The sequence below is a fragment of the Mytilus edulis genome, chromosome 11 (genome assembly GCF_963676685.1).
Source record: "Mytilus edulis chromosome 11, xbMytEdul2.2, whole genome shotgun sequence".
Lineage (NCBI taxonomy): Eukaryota > Metazoa > Mollusca > Bivalvia > Mytilida > Mytilidae > Mytilus > Mytilus edulis.
The window spans coordinates 30,558,192-30,576,472 of NC_092354.1; the positions used below are offsets into that span (position 1 = coordinate 30,558,192).

Genomic DNA, 18,281 nt, shown 5'->3' on the forward strand with positions numbered 1-18,281 from the left:
GATGTTTTGACCATTCAGTACTTAACCTTTTCCTCCATAATGACGCTTTTTGACGCCACCCCCTTTACTCCATAATGACGCCTTTTGACGCCTGTGTAGTACCTCAGTTGAAACACTTTGACTACAAAGTGTCTGCAGTAGACTCAATAAAATTTGTATCCAATATGAAAAGGAATATTCTACTTAAATTTATTTAATGAAATATTTGTTTTTTGCAATGCATTTTAATACTTTAAAGCCTATTTTTAGCATTTTATTGAAAAATTCTATTTTGTGTTCATTTTTTACAGTGGGTTGATATGATCTTCCAGTTAGGTTACCCTCATTTGGAGTGTTGTTCTCAACCTGTTAAAGGTCCATCTTTGTGCATAATTCAAAATTGGAAATTTCAACAAGCATCTAATATTCTTAATCTGGAAATAAACCCTGGTCTGCTAGCTTCATGTATATTTTTTCTACCGATTTAATATATAACTAGAATCATGCAAACAGACTTAAGGAAAAGGCATGTAAGTTCATCATACAAATATGACACTTTTTCTAGACAATCCAGATCTTGCAAAATACGTCGCTAAAAATTGTAACCTTTAAAATTGTTGTGCAGTAAAAACCCATATGGGAACTTTCAAAAGTTGGCAGGTATGTAACAAGTCTTACTATTGATTTTACCTAATTTTCATAGTCAACTGAACATAGAAAATGATTGTACGGATGGGAAATCCATGTACTTATGACCTTTTCTTGTTTGAAGAAAAAAAATACATTTTAACGATAATGGAACAAAGCAGCCTGGGTAAGTGGGGCTGTTTTTATGGTAATTCAAGTTACCTTTTATTCACCTTCTTCCACTTCAGAGCTATCAGCTCTTTGATTATATAAGCAGCATGTAACGAATATATACATACATCCTGTGTGCAAATACGATGACTATAAAGGGTCCTGAGTGCACTCAGGAGGTCCTGAGCGGTGTTTAGGCGTACCCAAAAAGGCATACATGAAATTTAACATGCTCATTTTGCTTTTCTTGTACCACTTAACAAGAAAATGAAGGTTTTCATTGCTCGTGTAAAAATGCGTATTTGATAATCGTACAGGTAGACATAAAAAATAATTTTGTCGTTCAATGTATGAAGGCATATATACATGCATCACTATATAACAACAAATGTAACGAAGAAGCACAGAAAGGCATACTAAGTACATCAAATTTAACATACTCATTTTGCTTCTCTTATACAACTTAATTTATCTATATAAAGTCTACACTGAAAGGATAGAAGGTTTTCATTGCTGGTGTAAAATTACGCGTTTGAAATTCGCACAGGTAGACATAAAATAATTTTGTCGTTCAAAGTTTGAAGGCATACATACATGCACAGTCACGTAAAGTTGATATAACAAAGTTGAAACAACAGACTGAACAGTAAATGTAATAATAATAAATAAAATAATGTGTGGTTCAAAGTATGACGGGATACATACGTACATTTTCACGTCAAATGTATAACATAACTAAAGGCTCTAAAGAGCCTCTCTAAAGAGCCTGTGTCGCTCACCTTGGCATATGTGAATTAAACAAAGGAAGCAGAGTGTTCATGACAAAATTGTGTTTAGGTGATTGTGATGTGTTTGTACATCTTCCTTTACTGAACATTCTTGCTGCTTACAATTATCTCAATCTATAATGAACTTGTCCGTGTAGTTTCATGTATGTACTGGTAGATTCTTCCGTTATTCGGAGCACCCCTCGAGAGCTGCGAGGGTACAGTGGAATCCGTGTACACTCCCTTTCAGGATTAATGGAGATGTGTCACTAACGTATTTACAATGTGCAATATTTACAAGGACAATCCCCACCCCAACACAAAGGGAGTGCTAGGACACCGGGATATCTGTTATTATGGTGGAGGAAGCCGAAGTACTCGGAGAGAACCACCGGGACACTCGGCGGAAACAGACAAACCGAAGTGATATCAGTAGCTGATTGATCTCCAGGTCAAAGCAGGGGACAACTTTGACCAACCGAGGCCCCCAAAGTACCCATTCTAGTTTAAACTCCGGTCTGGGTACCAGAGATGTATGTGAGAGGGTGAAAATCACCCTTCTGATGTACTGATATATTTAGCATCCCGAGTCAGACTCGAACTCGGGACCTTCAGTACTGTAGCCATCGGTCTTAACCACTTGACCACGAACTCACATATTCAGTGGAAAATGTTAGTAAAAATTTACAAATTTTATGAAAATTGTTTAAAATTGATTATAAAGGACAATAACTTTCTTAGCGGGTCAATTGACCATTTTGGTCATTTTGACTTATTTTTTAGTCTTAAATTGCTGTACATTATTGCTGTTTACAGTTTATCTCTATCTTTAATAATATTCAAGATAATAACCCAAAACAGCAAAATTTCCTTAAATTACCAATTTAGGGGCAGCAACCTAACAACGAGTTGTCCGATTCATCTAAAAATTTCAGGGCAGATAGATCTTGACCACATAAACAATTTTACCCCATGTCAGATTGCTCTAAATGCTTTGGTTTTTTGAGTTATAAGACAAAAACTGCATTTTACCCCTTTGTTCTATTTTTAGCCGTAGCGGCCATCTTGGTTGGTTTGCCCGGTCTCAAAACACATTTTTTAAACTAGATACATCAATGATGATTGTGGCCAAGTTTGGATTAATTTGGCCCAGTAGTTTCAGAGGAAAATATTTTTGTAATCATATCCCAATTCCATTCATCATTTATAATATCTTCATTTTGGTTCATTGGTACTCTTGTATCAGAGTCATCTGATAAATCTTGATTAATGTTAATGTTAGGAAAACTTGAAGATTCTATAAATTTTTGTCCCAGTCCACAGGTTCTAGCACTTTTGTTTTGGCTAAAATCTTTGCCTTGGGCTTCGTCATCATTAGCACTTGTTTTGTAATAAGCATTATTTGAAGCTGCATGTAAATCTTTATTCACTGAACGTGAAATACTCATCCACCGTCTCTTATATTTTTGGCGCCTCTCGTTTTTGTAAATCCATCCCGGAAACAGAAGTTTTAAACAACATGCACTTATGTTAGCTAAAGTTAGTATATCAAAAATAAAAATCAAACGAATCAAATGTTTCTGTACTCAAACATTAACTTTAGTTTTTTCCCCGTTCATTTTTAAACGTTTTATTTGATATCTGTCAATATTCATCTTGTCTTTTTATTTAAATGAAACGAATATAAATACGTTAGTAGTTTTTTTTTACAGTTCTGGAGTTAACAAACAGTCAACATGTCTGCTGAAATGAAGTTTCGTCAACTGAGAGTTTACAGTAGTTAATAAACAATTGAAGATGTGGGTGTATGTGTAAATATATTTAGTTACAAAAGTTCTGGTGGAACTGGGACTAACTATATCAATATAAAATTGCAAACCTTGTATGTGTATTTTATTTCCATCACAACCGTTAATGTGAACGTGCTAGTGTGTAAGTGATAACATTGAGAATGGAAATTGAGAATGTGTCAAAGAGACAACAACCCGACCATAGAAAAAACAACAGCAAAAGGTCACCAACGGGTCTTCAATGTAGCGAGAAGTGAGCATGTATGTACTTAGATTATAGGACAGCACGCACACAGCCAAGATATTAGACTTATTTTAAAATTGTAAATATTGTCATTGTAAATATTGTACATACATGTAATTGTCTTCTCTTTAACTATGTGTATTGTTTATTGAGAATAAAATTTGATATTAAGTAGATATGTAGAGCGAGAAAAAGAAAAATAGAACTTGTTACAGACTTTATTATTTTCTTTATTCATAAACTGCAGAATACAAAATTAAATTTAGCCGACAAAATGAAAAGTAAACTGAAAAAGAACATCGAATTGGTTATCTTATTTTTTTTCCATAAACATACAATTCATTGTATTGACAGCGCATAATTTAAATTTAACTGCATTAAACAATCTCAACTATTTTAAACGCAACATTGTACAAACAACACAATTCATAAACATTGATAAAGATAATCCAATTAATTTTGTTGATTGGATAATAAACGGCTTAGTAGTTGTGTAATCAGTGACACGTGCCCTTATTACTTTACAAAAATTAACAGATCTATGTAAGTTCGATTTCAAATTCTACCAAAATTTAATTTTTATATAAGCAGCATGTAACGAATATATACATACATCCTGTGTGCAAATGCGATGACTATAAAGGGTCCTGAGTGCACTCAGGAGGTCCTGAGCGGTGTTTAGGCGTACCCAAAAAGGCATACATGAAATTTAACATGCTCATTTTACTTTTCTTGTACCACTTAATTAAGAAAATGAAGGTTTTCATTGCTCGTGTAAAAATGCGCGTTTGATAATCGTACAGGTAGACATAAAAAAGTAATTTTGTCGTTCAATGTATGAAGGCATATATACATGCATCACTATATAACAACAAATGTAACGAAGAAGCACAGAAAGGCATACTAAGTACATCAAATTTAACATACTCATTTTGCTTCTCTTATACAACTTAATTTATCTATATAAAGTCTACACTGAAAGGATAGAAGGTTTTCATTGGGTCGATTCGTTTCTGACTAATTCGGTATACACCGACCACGTGGTCGATCTACACCGGACCAACCGTAGAAACGAACGAACCGACTATATACAATATGGCCGATTGCAGTGCTATTTGTGTGGCAACTTGTGTTGCCATGGAATTGATGGAATCTTCAGATGATGAGTCAAATTTCCTTTTGGAAAGGTATTTTATTTTTAAGAAATATACTACCTTGAGCTAATTTGTTGATTTTTCCTACTATTTGTTTGTATGTGTAAGCATGTGTGTAAAGGGGCGTGACCGGCATGTATACCATCCCCCTTCATTTTTATTGCTATAAAAATAACATCATTCGGGAATTCGGGATTTGGCCGATTTCTTTTCCTTACTTTTTTCGTGAATTCGAGATTCGGCATTTTTATTTTTTTATGAATTCGCTCCTGGACAAGTTTACCAGATTACCCTTCATAAAAAAGTGTGGCAGTTTATAAAGCCAGCATTCTCAGAATAAACAATTGTACTAAAAATAATATCAAATACATTTATCAAGCATATCAATTCTTCACTGTTCAACTTAATCGTTTTCCTATTGGATATTTTGAATATTAAATTGTATGTATCAGAAAATATACATCTTTATTTTCTTAATTTCAGTGATCGAAAGGATCGTCATAAAACACAGGACTTTTTCGAGTGGACAGTTCCAAGATATTTCCCAGATATGTTCAAGAAATTTTTTAGGATTTCACCTCAGTCTTTTGAACTTGTATGTCAACTGTTAGGAGCTAATGAACAATTGGCAAAAAGAACATATCGAGGGGGACGACAAGAAATACCATTGGAGAAAAAAGTAATGATCGTTTTGCGATATTTAGCATCACAAGAAACTATTTTAGGAATAAGCGATCGGTTTAATATAACTGTTTCAACATTTACCAAGTACAGAGAAAAGGTTGTTAACGCAATAAATGATCTTCTCCCCAGATTTGTTCAGTGGCCTGAAGAATTGGATTCTGTCGCAATAAAGTTTAATGAAATGGGGACATACGAATTTCAAAACATTATAGGGGCAATCGATGGAAGCCACATTCCGATTGAGCAGCCATTGGAATGTCCCAATTCATACTATAATAGAAAAAAATTTCACTCTGTAATTTTACAGGCCGTATGCAAAGACGATCTTAGTTTCGTTAACATTTGTGTAGGTATGCCAGGAAGATGCCATGACGCTAAGGCGTTTAAGCATTCTCATTTATCTGAAATTGGAGATGAACTCTGCAGGCAAGGACAATATCACATTCTAGGCGATGCGGCTTACGCACTAATGAGGTGGCTTATAACACCATTTCGCGACAATGGAAATTTAACAAGAGAGCAATATAATTTCAACAAATTTCTGTCATCCAAAAGACATGTAATTGAAAGAGCATTTGCTTTGTTAAAAGGACGTTTTCGTCGTTTGAAATACGTTAGCATTAGAGATATCAAGTGTATTTGTAAAATAATTTCAGCCTGCTGTGTTCTCCATAATATCTGCCTACAAAGTGATGAAGACATTGCTGAATTTATTGATGCAGAAATTGATGAATTGGACGCAAATTTAGGGGAGAACTTTCCAGTGAATGCAGACAATGGAGAAGGTATCTTGAAGAGAAACAATCTAACTATCGAATTAAACAGAGTCAACAGCTAATAAATGACAATAAACATTATTTCAACTTTGAAATGTTATTCAAACAAATACACCCATGATTAAAGTACATTATGTAGATTTTATTGGTTTTAGTGGCCTTGAGTTGTTTTGTATGTTTTAGCCGGGATGTTGTCTCTTTGACATATTCCCCGTTTCCATTCTTATTCAATAAAAATACTGAAGAAGATATGGTATGAGTTCGGATGAATAAGCAAATTTAGGTTACAGTAGGGTCTTAAGCACAAAGCTTTCAAGTTTGCTCACACTAAACAGCAAGCTATAAAGGCCCAAAATTACCAGTGTTCAAAAATTCAAATAGGAAACCAAAAAAAATATGCAACATATGTTTGTCTTGATGCTGAAATGCTGGATTCAAGAATTTCATAAAAATCAAATAAAATCATCAGTTTGTGTATATTTAATAATAAGTATATTCTTCAGGTATACTCTGTAACAATAAAACAAATAAAACACATATCTGTGTGGAAACAATTAAACATAAAAAAAGTGTCAACAAGAAATGAGATCTGATACAGAGTTACATCTGGATCTACTTTTTTGCAATGTCTTTCATGACATCTATAAGACTTTTGAAGCATTCCATTTTTTCCGTGTGTCGCCTTTCTGATGCCTCAGCCAATAACTCGAAACGATCAGTTGTCTTCTTTTTCTTCTTTTCTTTAGCTATTAAGAATAAAATAATCATAGATTTTATAAATATATTTTCAAAATTACATCGATTCCAATCATATGGTAATGTACTTATTTCAGTCGTGTAAATTGACTAGTCACAAAAGTGGTTGTTATCATAGAAAGTAAGGATGCTGTTAATATATTTATCATAATTTTCATAATTTCATATTTTTCTGGTATTATTATTTTTGTTGTTTGAATCAAAACGTCTAAATTTGTGTTGTATAATACATGTAATTCTGATTTTTTTTTGCTGTATATAATTTAATGTACATGCATGTAGTCCCTACCCTTTAGCATCCATTTTGACATCCTGAATGAAATTTAAACTCGATTTGTTTCGTCATCTTGTCACATGTTTGGTATCTTGGCGTAGTGGTTGGAAACCTAGTCAGGTAAGCAACTCTAATAAATCCAAAAGGATTTCCTAAAAAACCTCCCATCTCCCTTTGGTTTATGCTTTTTACAATGCTATTTCGGCATGAATGACCAGCAATGTTACACGACTGATGTAAAAGATACCCCCTCCAGGAATTCTTAGTGAAAGGCGTCATGAGGTCAACTGAAATATACAAATTTCTATATTTTTTTTTTAATTTTTAATCCAATTACAGATGTTTGCCTACATAAAACCTTATTCTAAGTTGTAGCCAGACATTTTGAAAGAAGGTGTGTATAATAATTTCATTTCTACAGCATTTTCACATAGGAATTTGACATCTATTCTGTAAGAAGTGTTGTGTGTTATGCCACTAATATTGGATTACAATTTTGCAAATATAATTTTTAGCTAGCACGTTTTAGTCCAACGTTTGGAAGTCATTGCATGTGTTTAAATGTACCCATAATAGTTTAGTTTATTTGTTGTAAAGTAAACTGGTAAAAAATAATTATTTTTCAAGAATTCATGTTCTAATTCAAAATACTAAATACATTTTCAAAAGTCATTACATGACGTGTTTTAATGTAACCATAATAGTAGGTTTTTTGTTGTAAGGTAAAATGGTAAAAAGTCATTTGTTTTACAGTTTTATTACCTTGAGGTTCAGGACATGAAGTAGACACTTTCATTTTTCTCTTGGAAGGCGTTGGGTTACTAGTTTCTTCCTCTTCACTGGAACTTTCAGCTGCAAAACAAGAATAAGATACTTATTTCCAAGCAATAAGCAGTTCAACGTTTTGAATCATTTTTCAAGAATTCTATTTCGATTTAATTGCTGCATCTTTTTTTTAAAAAGTCATAATACCTATGTTGGTGCAATTCTAAATATCAATACATATACAAATTAATTTACGACAAAAGATTATAAAATGAATATATTATATTAATTTACCTCTAAATAATCAATACATGTATATATGAAATACAACCCAACTCTGTGTGAAACTCAAGGTTGATTCTGTATATAAATGATATCATAATAAAAAAAAGTACCTTTTTTAGGCTTACTGGAATCCAACAGATATTTTGGTTGTACATCATGTTGGCTTTCAAACACTGTAAATTCTGTTGGGATTTCAATGTTACTCTCGCCACTTGTTTTTAGTTTCTTTTTCATTCTTTCAAATCTATCCTTCATACTTCTTATTTTGATCCTACACTGCTCTGGAGTAACTTGTATTGAGAGTTTTTCCGCAATCTCTTGGGATATTCTCACCCATTTATTTTTTATGAAGGATTTACTCTTCTCGTATTTATCATACAAATCAAGCAAAAATTTTTCAGAATCTTTAGACCATGTTGAGCTTGTCGATGGTATCTGTTTGGCACTTGTGCTGGCTAGGCTAGTGGCACTTGTGCTGGCTTGGCTAGTGGCACTTGTGCTGGCTTGGCTAGTGGCACTTGTGCTGGCTTGAGTGCTCATACTAGGCATATCCGTAGCTTGGCTAGATTCCACTCTCAGGATACTAACAGTTACCTGACCATCGACATAATCCCTTTCTTCCAAAAATCGGGACATAGCCTCTTCATCTGCAAAGTTCAAACACATTTTAAATCATTGAAGTTAATGACGCTAAATATTTTGATGACAACGCTGACCATCTAAAAGTACAAAAACCGATAAACAAATAAAATGCAAGCACACTGCAGTCGTATTTCGGACATGTATGTAAGCAAGTGGTATATATTTATTGTATAGCAATATTGATTCCCCATAAAAAGCAAGGTAAAAATATTCCTATATTGCACAAGTTCTATTTTGCACCTGATGGCTCCAGAGAAAAATTGATGATTTCATCAAGGACAAAAATCTTATTATAAAATCCATTTGTGGCCACGTTTGTGGCATCATCTTTACAGAACCTAGTAATTACATTATTGGTTTTTAGTGGGGCCACGGTTGCTCATTTAAAAATATATTCTTAAGGTGTGTATTCGTTTGGTTATTTTGTATATAATAATTTAACCAATTTGTTTCAAGCATCACCAACTTACCTCCGCTTTCTAACTTTAGCAACGTTACTATGTCTGTTCTTACTATGAATTTTCGGAATATTTCTCCATCTTTGACAACAGAAATGATTGCAGTTTCTCTCCTGGCCGGCAACTTTGGAAGAACTCTGGAATTCAAAGAAGAGGTTCTTTTTAAAATTTAAATTGTTTAGAGAAGGGCGGATCCACAATTTAATTGCAGTTCTAAGGGGCTGTAAAAAGAAGAAGAAAATTGAAAAGTCTTTGTGATAATTTGTGTACAAAAACAAGATGTCATGCAATTAAATTACAGTATATGCTTTCCCAATTAAAGGTATGTGGGTGCAAGTCCACAAATTTATGCTTCAACTCAGCACATGTATGTGTGATCCTCAGCAGGGGCGGATCTAGTCCAAATAATTATGACGTCTTGCAAGGCTTTTTTATATTTTTATGTCATAAAAAAGTTATAAAAAAGCCTTGCAAGACGTCATAATTATTTGGTCTAGGGCGGATCCAGCAATTTTCAAAAGGGGGGGGGTGCTAGTCCTTTAATATATAACCTCTGGAGGCGATATTTTCTATTTACATTATTATTCTAATGATTTCTTTTTACTTATTTTGGTATTTTATATTTTTTTTACTTTTTGTTGTTTTTATTATCAATGTGCATAAAATAGGGGGTGGGGGTGCTTACCCAGGACAAAGGGGAGAGCAAAACATATGTCCCGATACAAATGCATTGATTGGCCAAAATAAAGGGGGTGCTACCCCCCCCCCCCCCCCCCCCCCCCCCCCCCCATGGATCCACCACTGCTCAGTATGACAGTATGATCATGTTTGATCATGTTTTAATGCAACATGCACCCAACACAATCAAGATTCTATTGTTAAATATATTTTCGTTCTTTGGTTTTACATGTAATTCAATAAATTTTACTTCAGATACATGTAAAATGAATTATTTACAAATTATTCCGATTTATTCTTATTTTCTCAGTCAAATTTTCCCACACTTACAACTTTTCCGCCATCTTGGACATGAATCGTCGCTTCAGTTCAAACGGTGCATTCCGGATTATTCCGGTTTATATTTTTTTTAGAAACGAACGTAAAACCTGTTGCTCCGGATGATCCGGGTATGTTCCGGATACCAGAAACGAACCGACCCATTGCTGGTGTAAAATTACGCGTTTGAAATTCGCACAGGTAGACATAAAATAATTTTGTCGTTCAAAGTTTGAAGGCATACATACATGCACAGTCACGTAAAGTTGATATAACAAATTTGAAACAACAGACTCAATAGTAAATGTAATAATAATAAATAAAATAATGTGTGGTTCAAAGTATGACGGGATACATACGTACATTTTCACGTCAAATGTATAACATAACTAAAGGCTCTAAAGAGCCTCTCTAAAGAGCCTGTGTCGCTCACCTTGGCATATGTGAATTAAACAAAGGAAGCAGAGTGTTCATGACAAAATTGTGTTTAGGTGATTGTGATGTGTTTGTACATCTTCCTTTACTGAACATTCTTGCTGCTTACAATAATCTCAATCTATAATGAACTTGTCCGTGTAGTTTCATGTATGTACTGGTAGATTCCTCCGTTATTCGGAGCACCCCTCGAGAGCTGCGAGGGTACAGTGGAATCCGTGTACACTCCCTTTCAGGATTAATGGAGATGTGTCACTAACGTATTTACAATGTGCAATATTTACAAGGACGCAACCTTGTACAAACAACACAATTCATAAACATTGATAAAGATAATCCAATTAATTTTGTTGATTGGATAATAAACGGCTTAGTAGTTGTGTAATCAGTGACACGTGCCCTTATTATTTTACAAAAATTAACAAATTCTACCAAAATTTAATTTTTAGTGGAAGAAGACGTCAAGTCTTCTGAAGACTTAAGGGGCTGACCATTGGCATTGAGTCTCCGTATGCCGCATTCATTTCGTGTATTACAATTTCAAAACAACTTAGATTCCTGACACCGATTTTTACACATGATTAGGCATCTGAATCATTTAATTTGTAAATTATGATTGTAAAACAATCACTATCGTAAATATGACCCTTTTATTTATGTAAATTATCAGATTTCATCTCATCCACATGAACGTTATTTGTTTACTTGTAACAGGATGTTTTAACTGTAGATATTTGTATTACGCATGCGTGAATTTGGTATCGGGACAACTCGTCCTGTTTACAAGTTCGCCCTTGAAGTTACGAATTTGCAATCCTGCAGACAAGAAGATTTTGTTTTTATATAAATAAAAAGGATATATAAAGTGTTGTCTTTATTCATGGTTTTCCTTTGTCATGTGAATTAGATGCCCTTCGTAACATACATGTGAACCTCCCGTTTAGGAGAAAAAACTCCCGTGTATGAAATTTTTCAGACGCCATATTTGATCATTTCTTACTACTGTACGGGTGTAATTGACACCTGGGTTTAATTTTACCTGAACATCAAAGAAGATGTATAATTATATGGCTTCACTCGACAGCTTGGGTGTCAAACATACTGGAAATCAACGATGTTTACCTCCGGCTAACTGCCGTTGTGTTATCAAAACGATGTGTATTGGGAATATTGAAATACTTTTTTGTTACTTCCCTTTGTTTTATCCTGTTTTCAGTTATTTTGCTTTTAAAAATGTAAATTGTAAAAAGACTATAAATGATTAATATTTTAATCAAATAATCATAAAAGGATGTTGATTAAATGAATTTAAATGATTTTGGACAAATAAAAAAATTAAAATTTATAAATTATTTTAGCAATCTAAACCTCCTTTCAAGGATTAAATTGAAGTTTATATCATAATTTTGTTTACAACAGAATGTTCTTTTAATTAATTTACGATGTTGCAAATATACATGTGGAGCTTATTTCTTTCTTATTTGTCTATACATTTACAAATGATAAGGAGATGAAGACATGAACAAAAATATATACAGATAAGATATATAAATATAATGATTCATTTGCTAGCAGTGAACAATCATTTGTCAAAAACAAAACAAAACAAAACAAGAAACAGATTCTTCTTATTATTTTATTTTATTCAAATAGAGAGGCAATAATGGAACTATAAACATTACAATTTGATGGAAATTTGAAGAAAAAACACAATTTCTACATCATTTGGTTACATTTATGACAAAATTTATGTCGATAAAAAAACATGATGTTTTGACCATTCAGTACTTAACCTTTTCCTCCATAATGACGCTTTTTGACGCCACCCCCTTTACTCCATAATGACGCCTTTTGACGCCTGTGTAGTACCTCAGTTGAAACACTTTGACTACAAAGTGTCTGCAGTAGACTCAATAAAATTTGTATCCAATATGAAAAGGAATATTCTACTTAAATTTATTTAATGAAATATTTGTTTTTTGCAATGCATTTTAATACTTTAAAGCCTATTTTTAGCATTTTATTGAAAAATTCTATTTTGTGTTCATTTTTTACAGTGGGTTGATATGATCTTCCAGTTAGGTTACCCTCATTTGGAGTGTTGTTCTCAACCTGTTAAAGGTCCATCTTTGTGCATAATTCAAAATTGGAAATTTCAACAAGCATCTAATATTCTTAATCTGGAAAATAAACCCTGGTCTGCTAGCTTCATGTATATTTTTTCTACCGATTTAATATATAACTAGAATCATGCAAACAGACTTAAGGAAAAGGCATGTAAGTTCATCATACAAATATGACACTTTTTCTAGACAATCCAGATCTTGCAAAATACGTCGCTAAAAATTGTAACCTTTAAAATTGTTGTGCAGTAAAAACCCATATGGGAACTTTCAAAAGTTGGCAGGTATGTAACAAGTCTTACTATTGATTTTACCTAATTTTCATAGTCAACTGAACATAGAAAATGATTGTACGGATGGGAAATCCATGTACTTATGACCTTTTCTTGTATGAAGAAAAAAAATACATTTTAACGATAATGGAACAAAGCAGCCTGGGTAAGTGGGGCTGTTTTTATGGTAATTCAAGTTACCTTTTATTCACCTTCTTCCACTTCAGAGCTATCAGCTCTTTGATTATATAAGCAGCATGTAACGAATATATACATACATCCTGTGTGCAAATACGATGACTATAAAGGGTCCTGAGTACACTCAGGAGGTCCTGAGCGGTGTTTAGGCGTACCCAAAAAGGCATACATGAAATTTAACATGCTCATTTTGCTTTTCTTGTACCACTTAACAAGAAAATGAAGGTTTTCATTGCTCGTGTAAAAATGCGTATTTGATAATCGTACAGGTAGACATAAAAAATAATTTTGTCGTTCAATGTATGAAGGCATATATACATGCATCATTTTACCGTTTTTAATATGAAAGAAGCAACTTTTATATTTGAATGATGGATGACTTTTTATGCATACCAGAATAGTGTAAATATTGGTGATAGGGTCACATCCCCCAGAGGAGATAAATTAATATCTCTTTTATAGTTTTAAAGGTTTTATATATCTTTTAAACATAATCTTGAGGATTTTAACCGCGAGTGATATTACACCGATTCTAGGATTGGTGGTTCTCCTGACATAGGAGGGAGTTGCAGTACAGGTAACAGGTAACAGGTAGCATCACTATATAACAACAAATGTAACGAAGAAGCACAGAAAGGCATACTAAGTACATCAAATTTAACATACTCATTTTGCTTCTCTTATACAACTTAATTTATCTATATAAAGTCTACACTGAAAGGATAGAAGGTTTTCATTACTGGTGTAAAATTACGCGTTTGAAATTCGCACAGGTAGACATAAAATAATTTTGTCGTTCAAAGTTTGAAGGCATACATACATGCACAATCACGTAAAGTTGATATAACAAAGTTGAAACAACAGACTCAACAGTAAATGTAATAATAATAAATAAAATAATGTGTGGTTCAAAGTATGACGGGATACATACGTACATTTTCACGTCAAATGTATAACATAACTAAAGGCTCTAAAGAGCCTCTCTAAAGAGCCTGTGTCGCTCACCTTGGCATATGTGAATTAAACAAAGGAAGCAGAGTGTTCATGACAAAATTGTGTTTAGGTGATTGTGATGTGTTTGTACATCTTCCTTTACTGAACATTCTTGCTGCTTACAATTATCTCAATCTATAATGAACTTGTCCGTGTAGTTTCAGTGGAAAATGTTAGTAAAAATTTACAAATTTTATGAAAATTGTTTAAAATTGATTATAAAGGACAATAACTTCTTAGTGGGTCAATTGACCATTTTGGTCATTTTGACTTATTTTTGAGTCTTAAATTGCTGTACATTATTGCTGTTTACAGTTTATCTCTATCTTTAATAATATTCAAGATAATAACCCAAAACAGCAAAATTTCCTAATGTTAATGTTAATGTTAGGAAAACTTGAAGATTCTATAAATTTTTGTCCCAGTCCACAGGTTCTAGCACTTTTGTTTTGGCTAAAATCTTTGCCTTGGGCTTCGTCATCATTAGCACTTGTTTTGTAATAAGCATTATTTGAAGCTGCATGTAAATCTTTATTCACTGAACGTGAAATACTCATCCACCGTCTCTTATATTTTTGGCGCCTCTCGTTTTTGTAAATCCATCCCGGAAACAGAAGTTTTAAACAACATGCACTTATGTTAGCTAAAGTTAGTATATCAAAATAAAAATCAAACGAATCAAATGTTTCTGTACTCAAACATTAACTTTAGTTTTTTCCCCGTTCATTTTTAAACGTTTTATTTGATATCTGTCAATATTCATCTTGTCTTTTTATTTAAAGAAACGAATATAAATACGTTAGTAGTTTTTTTTTACAGTTCTGGAGTTAACAAACAGTCAACATGTCTGCTGAAATGAAGTTTCGTCAACTGAGAGTTTACAGTAGTTAATAAACAATTGAAGATGTTGGTGTATGTGTAAATATATTTAGTTACAAAAGTTCTGGTGGAACTGGGACTAACTATATCAATATAAAATTGCAAACCTTGTATGTGTATTTTATTTCCATCACAACCGTTAATGTGAACGTGCTAGTGTGTGAGTGATAAAATTGAGAATGGAAATTGAGAATGTGTCAAAGAGACAACAACCCGACCATAGAAAAAAACAACAGCAAAAGGTCACCAACGGGTCTTCAATGTAGCGAGAAGTGAGCATGTATGTACTTAGATTATATTATATATATATATCTGTATAGGATAGTACAGTATTACTATATTTTGGTGGTTAACGGGTACATTTTGTAATAACTGGTTACTTTTTAAAATGGTGAGATCTTTTCTGTTATAGTTTCATGGTATATCAGCAAATTAAACATTAGTATGACCAATGACATTTCGAAATAACTATTCTAAATGATTAACACATGTTCTTATATATATAGAACTTTCCAGGACTGGTGTCAGTTTGATCACAGGCTTTGGTCAGTCAGCATCGTTTATCTGCAGGTTAATTACTTACTATATATATATATATATATTTCTAAATCATGCTGGACAAAGAAATATCAGAGTTTAGTGCTGAAATGTATTTAGAACTTATAATGATATATAATAATGATATCCATTATGATGAACTACATAGTTTTAAAGAGGAGGAGGATTTAAGGACTTTTGGTGTTTTGAAATTCATAAAACCGATTAGAAAAAAGTTTGTCTGTTTCCATTGCCAAAGTGGAAAAGATGTTGAAGAAGGAATTAGAATCTTATGACTTAATAAGACTTTGTCATATTGGCGTAGAATTGGCAAATGCCAGCTACAACAAAACTGAAGAGAGAAAAGCTTTTGAATAATTTCTCTGTTTATCAGACTGAGAGATGTTACAAAGATCTAGCTCTTGCCTAAAAATGTTATGCTGGAGACTTTTACAAAGTGAAATATAAAATTCTAACACAGTGGACGCCATAGATATTTGCTACATGGATTATCATACCAGGAGCACAAAATCCATTGCCTGCAAAGGATTTCTTGGATCATGGTTAAAAGGCCGTCCTTTCTTACAAAATACTTTGAAAATAAGTAGCTGCAATGACAATTAAGATCTGTTTCTGAAACAAATTAATAAGCGACTTGGCTCTCGACTTGACACGGTTAGACATGGAAACTAATATTGTCGAGGGATTTAATAGGTGCTTAAAGTAAGATCATTACTATAGATATTGCCTTTTTTCGCCTTAATCATCCGAAAGATATATCTATACATAACTGTGTTTAGAAAGGACAGTGTAAACTTTTTTCTTTTTCTTTTTTTTTTCAGATTACTATCTTAGGATCTTTGGGTTCTGATGTTTGCAGGTGGGTGCATCTTTGTTTTGACTAATAGAGATTTCCCAGTTTCAATTTGCAACAGCTGATTTGACAGTTCATGCTAGTTCAAAAATATGAGTAAACCAGATGCTCTGCAGGGCGTAGCTTTATACGACCGCAGAGGTTGAACCCTGAACGGTTGGGGCAAGTATGGACACAACATTCAAGCTGGATTCAGCTCTAAATTTGGATTGTGATTAAATAGTTGACACAGCATAGGTTTCTGACACAGAATGAATGTGTTCTAATGAACTTATTTTTTTTTATTTTCTCTTAGAGCAATTCACTATTCTGTTGAATATTAATCCTCTCAAAAAAATGTTTGAAGAAATTTTCTTTTTATTTATGAAATTTCAAATGAGAAAAATTGAACCCAATTTTTTTAATCACATCCCCCTTTCCCTTATTCTAAAACTAATCTCAATTTAAATTTCTAATGGAGTTTGCAACAATAACTACTCATTTAAATACATCATAAAATATTAAGATGTAAAAAAACTGCTTGTTATCACTGAAGATTATTTTAATTTATCAGTTGGTAGTAAAAAGTGAATATACATTGTATATTGTATATAACAAAGATTTGAGTTGATTCTGGACTAAGAAAGATAACTCCAATTAAAAAAAATCTTGCTATTGCACAATATTGTGCAATTAGATATTTCTTGCTTACTATTCTGGACAAAGAAAGATAACTCTAATTAAAAAAAATTTGCTATTTCACAATATTGTGCAATTAGATATTTCTTGACATTGCGCAATACTGTGCAATTGAAAAAACTTGCTATTGCACAATACTTAATATAAGAATTTTAGATCCTGATTTGGACCAACTTGAAAACTGGGCCCATAATCAAAAATCTAAGTACATGTTTGGATTCAGCATATCAAAGAAACCCAAGATTTTAATTTTTGTTAAAATCAAACTAAGTTTAATTTTGGACCTTTTGGACTTTAATGTAGACCAATTTGAAAACAGGACCAAAAATGAAGAATCTACATACACAGTTAGATTTGGCATATCAAAGAACCCCATTTATTCAATTTTTGATGAAATCAATCAAAGTTTAATTTTGGACCCCGATTTGGACCAACTTGAAAACTGGGCCTATAATCAAAAATCTAAGTACATTTTTAGATTCACCATATCAAAGTACCCAACCCATTCATTTTTTGTCAAAATCAAACTAACTTAAGTTTAATTTTGGACCCTTTGGACCTTAATGTAGACCAATTTGAAAACGGGACCAAAAGTTAAGAATCTACATACACAGTTAGATTCGGCATATCAAAGAACCCCAATTATTCAATTTTGATGAAATCAAACAAAGTTTAATTTTGAACCCTTTGGGCCCCTTATTCTGTTGGGACCAAAACTCCCAAAATCAATACCAAACTTTAATTTATACAATTATAGTGTATTATTCGTCAGGATAAATTTAGAAACATGATATTGGCTAATTTGATTGCACCCCGTTGCATTACTTTATAAATAAATGCGTTAAAACTATATATGATTTTTGTTTCAGTTTAATTTCTTACGGATACTTTATTTATATTCTATAATAAACTAAATATTTATAA

The 18,281-nt window shown here is 32.7% G+C and overlaps 2 protein-coding genes across 4 annotated transcripts; one reads left to right on the forward strand and one right to left on the reverse strand.

Moving 5' to 3' along the window:
* The first annotated feature begins 4,576 nt into the window (after positions 1-4,576).
* LOC139495471 (putative nuclease HARBI1) lies at positions 4,577-6,335 on the forward strand. The gene is made up of 2 exons (XM_071283750.1): positions 4,577-4,765; positions 5,216-6,335. The coding sequence occupies exons 1-2, from the start codon at positions 4,674-4,676 to the stop codon at positions 6,252-6,254; spliced, it is 1,131 nt and encodes a 376-aa protein (XP_071139851.1). The 5' UTR covers positions 4,577-4,673; the 3' UTR covers positions 6,255-6,335.
* A 322-nt stretch (positions 6,336-6,657) lies between these two features.
* On the reverse strand, positions 6,658-10,529 carry LOC139495475 (uncharacterized). 3 transcript variants are annotated; one of them, XM_071283752.1, is made up of 6 exons: positions 10,381-10,529; positions 9,385-9,509; positions 8,383-8,919; positions 7,985-8,074; positions 7,238-7,509; positions 6,805-6,938 (listed from the first exon to the last, which is right to left on the reverse strand). In XM_071283752.1, exons 1-5 carry the CDS (start codon positions 10,401-10,403, stop codon positions 7,241-7,243), a joined length of 1,044 nt encoding a protein of 347 aa, XP_071139853.1. In that variant the 5' UTR covers positions 10,404-10,529; the 3' UTR covers positions 6,805-6,938; positions 7,238-7,240. The 3 variants fall into 3 exon arrangements, with proteins under 3 accessions (XP_071139855.1, XP_071139853.1, XP_071139854.1); XM_071283754.1 differs by lacking the exon at positions 7,238-7,509 and having other exon boundaries at positions 6,658-6,938; XM_071283753.1 differs by lacking the exon at positions 6,805-6,938 and having other exon boundaries at positions 7,235-7,509.
* Positions 10,530-18,281: the final 7,752 nt, after the last annotated feature.

What these genes read in the sequence shown, in the direction of transcription:
- LOC139495471 (XM_071283750.1), top strand. Translation starts at nt 4,674, where the DNA reads ATGGCCGATTGCAGTGCTATTTGTGTGGCAACTTGTGTTGCCATGGAA. An exon ending in TCAAATTTCCTTTTGGAAAG is followed by an intron (nt 4,766 to 5,215) that starts GTATTTTATTTT and finishes TCTTAATTTCAG; the next exon opens with TGATCGAAAGGATCGTCATA.
- LOC139495475 (XM_071283752.1), bottom strand. Translation starts at nt 10,403, where the DNA reads ATGTCCAAGATGGCGGAAAAGTT. An exon ending in TCCAAGATGGCGGAAAAGTT is followed by an intron (nt 9,510 to 10,380) that starts GTAAGTGTGGGA and finishes TTTGAATTCCAG; the next exon opens with AGTTCTTCCAAAGTTGCCGG. An exon ending in GCTAAAGTTAGAAAGCGGAG is followed by an intron (nt 8,920 to 9,384) that starts GTAAGTTGGTGA and finishes TGAACTTTGCAG; the next exon opens with ATGAAGAGGCTATGTCCCGA.